We start from the raw sequence: 6,929 nt of genomic DNA, 5'->3' as shown, positions 1-6,929 counted from the left end.
AATATGCTGGAAGGATTAATTGACTGAAATATTAGATATAGAAATAAACACAATATCAAGTAAAAGACCACAACCTCGCTAATATTACCACCTGAAACGCGTTCACATAATCCTAACATTCAAAACCAACCAAAAATATCAAATACGCCAACTAAACGTACCCATGAAAATAGTCGCCCATTAATAATCTTCCTTGATTAACCCATGGGAGAGGACCATACCATATCACTAGCAATTAGACCTTCCTAAATCTACCCCAACAAAAAATTAAAATGGGAGATTATAAGAGAGAATGCCCCCATGGTGGTTTGTTTGTGCTTGCTTAGGAAGCCCTAATCAAGAAAAACCCCCAAAACCTACCAACCCCACACCCTCTCCTCTCTTCCTCCTCCTCCTCTCTCTCTCTCTTTCTCTTTCTCCTCCCAGCCCCACACCACCTCTCCCTCCCTCCTCACCCGCGCGTGCCACGCACGTGCGCCGCGCCGCCGCCGTCCTCTCTATCTCGGCTTGGGTTCCGGCGAACGCCGGCGCGGCGGCGAGGGCGGCTAGCTGCATGTACGTGGTGGCTAACTGTGCGCTGATTCTTGTGGTGTTTGCTGTGGTCGGCCTGACGGGGGAGGAGGAGGGAGGTATGGAGCAGCAGGGTGGCGCGGCGCCGTCGAGCAGCACGAGCACCAGCACCAACAGCAGCCGGAGCACGTCCGACCACCACGCACACGCCGCCGCCGCGGCGGCGGCGGCGGCGGCGCAGGTGGTGCATCAGCATCAGCACCAGCACCACCCGTTCTACTACACGGCGACGGGTGGCGCCGCGCCGAATACCATGCAGGCGCCGGCGTCGTTCATGGGGTCGCTGGCCATAGTGCCTCATCCACCTGCTGCTGCTGCTCCGGGTGGTGGTGGTGGTGCAGGGCAGGTCCAGGCCGGGGCGGCTCCGCCGCCGTCGTCGGAGAAGAAGGCGGTGGTGCCGGCGGGGGCGAAGCGGCCGACCAAGGACCGGCACACCAAGGTGGAGGGGCGCGGGCGGCGGATACGGATGCCGGCGCTGTGCGCGGCGCGGGTTTTCCAGCTCACCCGCGAGCTCGGTCACAAGACCGACGGCGAGACCATCGAGTGGCTGCTGCAGCAGGCGGAGCCGGCCATCGTTGCGGCGACCGGCACGGGGACAATCCCCGCCAACTTCTCCTCCCTCGCCGTGTCCCTCCGCTCCGCCGCCGCCTCTCACTCCTCCTCGCCCCGCGGGGCGCCGTTCCACCACCTCCAGCCGCAGCAGCACGACGTCGCTGCCATGCTCGGGTTCCACCACCACCAGCTGCTCCCTCCGCCGCCGCAGCACCAGCACCAGCACCCGGAGGCGCCCCAAGATCCCGGCGCCGGCGAGTTCATGCGGAAGCGCTACAGGGAAGCCGACGACCTGTTCAAGGACACCTCTCGCCAAGACCCCGACGGCACCGCCGCCGGCGAGACCGAGCAGAAGGCCCGGGCGGCGGCGCCGCCAGCGCCGCCGCCAACCGCTCCGTCAGCAATGTGGGCCGTGGGGCCGAACACCACCGGCGCCGCGTTCTGGATGCAGCCAGCATGGACGTTCACCGGCGCCGGCGCCGGGAACACGGTGCAGGCGCCGCTGCAGTTCATGTCACGCAGCAGCTTCCCGGCGATGAACGTCAGCATGGCGGACAACACCACCACCACCACCACCACCACCAACAACAACAACCTCGGCATGCTCGCCGCTCTCAACGCCTGCGCCGGCGGCCGCTCTGGCAGCGGCGAGCAGCGGCAGCAGCAGCAAGACGGTCAGCCGCGCGCCAACGGCGGCGGCGAGGCTGGCGGCGCCGCCGCGAGCCCGCGGTGAGCTAATCAAGCAAAGTGAAGTCACTGTGCTGAGCTGAGCTGAAAGCTAGCAATGGCCATGGCTAACGAGGATGAGGTAGCTGTGCAAAATGGCATGTGATGATTAGCGAGCGTAGATTAGGTGTTTGGAGCTTTTGCTGCATGCTGCTCTCGTTAATTAATTAATTAATCAAATCATGGTGATCAATCGATTGTTTGTTTAGTTTAATTTTTTTCTTCTGTAATCACCTGGGGGATTATTTTAGTTTGGGTGTCGATCTCTTTTGGATTAATTAATTAATCAAATGTAAGGTGTTTGTGGTGATGATGATGATGATTGGAATGATGGTGATGATTAGCAGTGGGTCCAATTCGATCGATCTTGAGAAGAGCATAGCTAGCTGATCAGTGATTATTTTAATCTCTATCTTGTTGTCAGTCTATGCTGGACACAAGCTTCAGAAGAAGAAAAAAAATGAGATCAACTTAGGCTGATTCATGCAACCCTATGCTAAACTCATTAATCCTTCTGTGTAGTTTGTTGTGATAGTTGCATCTTGTCTAATTTACATATATATTTTTTTCTAGTTCTACATTTATTATAAGGTCATCATCGTTATAAGAGATTTGCTCCGGTCCAACAAAAAGTATCTTGAGGTATCAAATCGTTTTCCACCGTTGAATCTAGCTGAGTAGGATATGCACGGTTAGATCCAATGATCAGAAATAATTTGGTGTCGCGAGGTACCGGTACCTCGAGGTATATTTTGTTGGACTGAAGAAAATCTCTCGTAATAATTATCAATTTTATAGATCTATTTGAAGCACGGGACACCTAGAATTTTTTTTTTTGAAAAGTTAGCACTATAATTTGACTCACTCCGAATATGTCATAGATGTACTGTTGGTAACGATTATTTCCTAGGTTTTATGTAACATATTTGCTTCTTACTTTGCGCATTATAACTTCTTGCACGCCATTAATCCTATCTGAGATTAATTGTTCGATTATTATTAGCGGTTTCAAAGTAGAACGTGTGTATGAAAAGTGTTGGGAGTCCTCCAAGATTATTAGGAGAAAAACAGCTGGCTTTTATAAAATCTATGTTAGCCTATTGTTATTTTAAGCGTACTATATACTGTTATCGATTAATCGTTCCATGGTTGCTATAATAGTTACATGTAATCTTCATATTTCCATGCTTTATAATGTTGTTTCACTTTATAATTAATAAGGGGGTGATTGTTTGACTTTATCGTGGAAAAAGCCAAATGACATATTTAAAAAATAATTTGTGAATAAAACTTTTATATATATGTATTCTTAGTGATCTAAAATTTAATGCTAGAAAATAAATTTTGATAAAAAAAACTCTAAAGTCAACTCTAAATTTATCTAAATTTAAGATTGAAAATTCAGATTTTGCCATATGAGCACTCCTTTGAAGTGGGAGAATCCTATAAATATTTCAAAAGTAACTACCGTTTGTTATTGAACCCATGCAATCTTTCAACTATGCTCCAAATAGTTCGTAGGTTGTTGCTAATTGTAATTAGTGCTATTTAGGTTTGTTACAATATATAGGCGCTTCTTATATGTCTATACTGAGTGGGGTCTCTCCATCATCCTTAGTGGTTTTATACAAGCATTTATTCAAACTGTGAGAATCTTATAGTAGTAACTATTGTTGATAGGCCTTTTAAGGAATTTTATAAAAGAATAGTTCAATTCCTTTCAAAAGTATAGACCCTCAAAAATTCCCTTGTTCTACATCATCTGCTATGAAATTCTCCCATCGACCGATCATGCACATATTCTAAACAAGACTGGAACCACGTCGTTGGCTAATTCTTGTCAATGGTGTTATCCCCTTCGTTTCATATCATAAGTTATTTTAGGTTTAACTTTAGTAAACATATTTAAATTCAACCTATTTTATAAGAAATATATAATATTTTAAACCAAAATAAATATACTGTATAAAATAAATTCTATTGAGGGTTTACTTTGTTGTGGATGCTATTATATTTCCATTCTACGAATTAACTTGGTTATTTGGCATGCGATAATTTAAAGTGACTAATAATACGAAACTGATGGAGTAATATTCTTGTGAGATGCTAGCTTCTTAACGATGGTATATAAATAGAAGTTTATTTCAGTCCAACAAAAAGTCTCGATGTACCAGTATCTCGCGATACCAAATCGTTTTTGACCGTTGGATCTAACAGTGCACATGCTACTCATGCTAGATGAAAAACGATTCGGCACCTTGAGTTACCCAAGCAAATCTCATATAAATATACGTGTGTGTGCGTGTTTTATATATGTGCTATCTGAGATGCAGCTGCATGCTGCTGTCACTTGAATTCAGTAGTGGCACATATGCATGGCAGTGTGGCTGCCTTTTGAACAGTTGTACACCAAAGCTTAGCTAATGTCGCTCCGAATCTGTTGCAGTGCTGAGTATTGCTCGTGATGCTCCCTCTGACTTTGTGCGTCCAATGGCAGATGATGGATATCACACACTTGCAGATATTTTGCTATGTGTTTTCACAGCTCGATATATCCAGATTTTTTGTGAGGTGACAGAAATTATGATTAATTTGCATTCATGAAGGTGTGTTTATGAAAGGGCTCTGGTCGATTACCGATGGATAAAACTGAGTTTATGGCAAATGAATGGATCGTGGAAGAGTTTATTTTACCATCATTTATAAGATATTTTCAGGCACCATATTCTAATGTCAAAACTTGACACCCTTAGATACTTGGAAACAAAATTTGATAACTCGATATACTTTCTTAAACTTGAAGAACCATAAAATTTCTCATTGTAGATCCACAGCTTGATTTCATCCATTCTTCGGAAAACTCTTCTGTACTTCCTTTCTGGAACGGGTTTTTTTTTTTTTGAAAAAAAAAAGCAAAGCACTAGTTAGAAGCTTGAAATCTGTTAGTTAAAAGGTAAGCTTGTTGTGCTATTTTTAGTGCTATCTAGCCCTTCGTCTTGATCTTTATTTTGTATATTTTAAGAAATACTACCATCTTTACCGGTCGTTGGGGACTAATTAGCCAACATCTGCACATCCGTGCAGAAACCGGAGGTGTGTATATTTTATCTTTCATTATCTAAAAATACCTGACTATCTGCCACAAGTAAAGTCTTTTTCTTTCTTGAGGAAAAGCAGATGCTAATTAGAAGAGAACAAACCCTGAGGAAAAATAATGGATGTGGTAATAATATTGAAAAAAAAACACAAGAAATAAAAGGTACCTTGGTGGAGCAAAATTCAACAAATATGGGTCATTGCTAGCTATCATTGTCCATAAAAAAGGGAGCATCGCAATGTGAGAATCTTGAGACACATCTGATGTTTCATTGTGTCGAGCTAGATATTTATATCCATGATCACTCAAGCAAAATTAAGCTAGCTAGAGGAGCGAATAGGATTAGAGATATAGCGATTCTATTAGTAAACGATAAATTAATACTAGCTATATGAGATTTTGGCTCATGCAGAGTTGCAGGGATGTGTTAGGTATTCAGTCCATATTTATTGATGGATCATACTCCTTTCGTCCCAAAACAAATCAATCTTTCATTTTTTATCTATAATATTTGACTTTTCGTTTTATTTAAAAAACTTTTACGGTTAATATTTTTATTTTTATTAGATGATAAATCGTGAATAGTTAGTACTTTACGTGTGACTTATTTTTTTAATTTCTTAATTTTTTTTCAAATAAAACGGATGATCAAACGCTGAACACGGAAACCCAAAGTTTGTCTTATTCTGGGATGGAAGGAGTAGTCACATTTATGTGGAAATATGATCATCTGAAATCGCAGACACGTGAATTTATCATTGATACGTGGTCTCTACGAATATCCGTGATTTTAAAGTTAGAGAAATTTGATCCATAGTTGTGACGTCGATAAGCGCCTCTTAATTTCTTCAGATAAAATAAGGAAACTGATTTTCATTTCATCAAATTTGAGCAGACAGCCGTGCAAAATATACATGTTTGGTCGGCACTGTGGCATGAAGAGCGACCTCTGTCCATGACGCGTCCTCTCTGCCACAGCTGAAGGTCAACTGTTGCCCTTGCCTTTAGTGCAGCTAATAAAACTGAAATAGTTCTGTTTACACATCACTTTGAGCAGTTTTATCATCCTTTTACATACTTACCATCATCTCCTAGCTACATTAATTGACATGCATGAACAAATATACCACGGTAGTTTGCAAGTTGAGATGTAAAGATCAGCTTTGGCAGAAAGAAAGCATTTTAATTAGACTAGGATTAGGATAAGATTAGCCTAATCATGATGGACACAGCCACCCTAAATCTGCACTAACCATGTCCACCATTCCATCTTTTTTTTATTTGATGCCGATGATTTATATGTCTACGTTTAACTATATATTTATCTTGTTCAAAACTTTTATGAGAATAGATAAAAACATAAGCCATGCTTCAAATGTCTTTAGTAATAAAAAACACCCTAAAATAATTAATAATTATGTAATTTTTTTAATAAGATAAATGATCAACTTTTTTAAAAAAAAGTCAATAATATTAAATAAAAAAAAAGTGGAGAGAGTATATTCCTGGCAGATGCAGAAGCAGGATGCTTTCATTCGCTTAATTAACTTCCAATTTTTCCTCTCAAAAAGAAAAAAAAACCATCACATCTTTACCATTTACCATAAACCAAAAGTAGCCATATGCTACCTCAAAAGATACTAAACATCAATGGGCCAAAACTAAAACATCCATGTAGACACACACACACATGAAATGGATAATTGCGGCTGATTGCAGTGTCAAAGATGGTGATCATGTCGACGCTGATTAAAACCGGGCAGTAACCTGACGACGACGTGATAACAAATTCGCCGACAAGGACGGCGAGATGGGTTGAAGCTGCATGAACGCGTCGCCGTCGCCATTTCTTTCCCTCTTGCCCATGGCCATGGAGATGTCAGTGTCATGCGTGTGAAAGAGAGGGCATATAATATAACTGAATTATTATTATGCATACACAAATACTTGATCCGTCCAAAAATAAAGCGACTTCTAGGGTCAT

The 6,929-nt window shown here is 42.5% G+C and overlaps 1 protein-coding gene across 1 annotated transcript; it reads left to right on the top strand.

Moving 5' to 3' along the window:
- The first annotated feature begins 352 nt into the window (after nucleotides 1-352).
- Nucleotides 353-2,193, top strand: LOC121055711 (transcription factor PCF3-like). The gene has a single exon (XM_040528641.1). The coding sequence runs from the start codon at nucleotides 554-556 to the stop codon at nucleotides 1,853-1,855; it is 1,302 nt and encodes a 433-aa protein (XP_040384575.1). The 5' UTR covers nucleotides 353-553; the 3' UTR covers nucleotides 1,856-2,193.
- The last annotated feature ends 4,736 nt before the right edge of the window (nucleotides 2,194-6,929 follow it).

Source organism: Oryza brachyantha, chromosome 11 (genome assembly GCF_000231095.2).
Source record: "Oryza brachyantha chromosome 11, ObraRS2, whole genome shotgun sequence".
NCBI classification, from domain to species: domain Eukaryota; kingdom Viridiplantae; phylum Streptophyta; class Magnoliopsida; order Poales; family Poaceae; genus Oryza; species Oryza brachyantha.
Note: the sequence above shows the minus strand (reverse complement) of the source record. Positions and strands in the feature narration are given on the sequence as shown.

What these genes read in the sequence shown, in the direction of transcription:
- LOC121055711 (XM_040528641.1), top strand. Translation starts at nt 554, where the DNA reads ATGTACGTGGTGGCTAACTGTGCGCTGATTCTTGTGGTGTTTGCTGTG.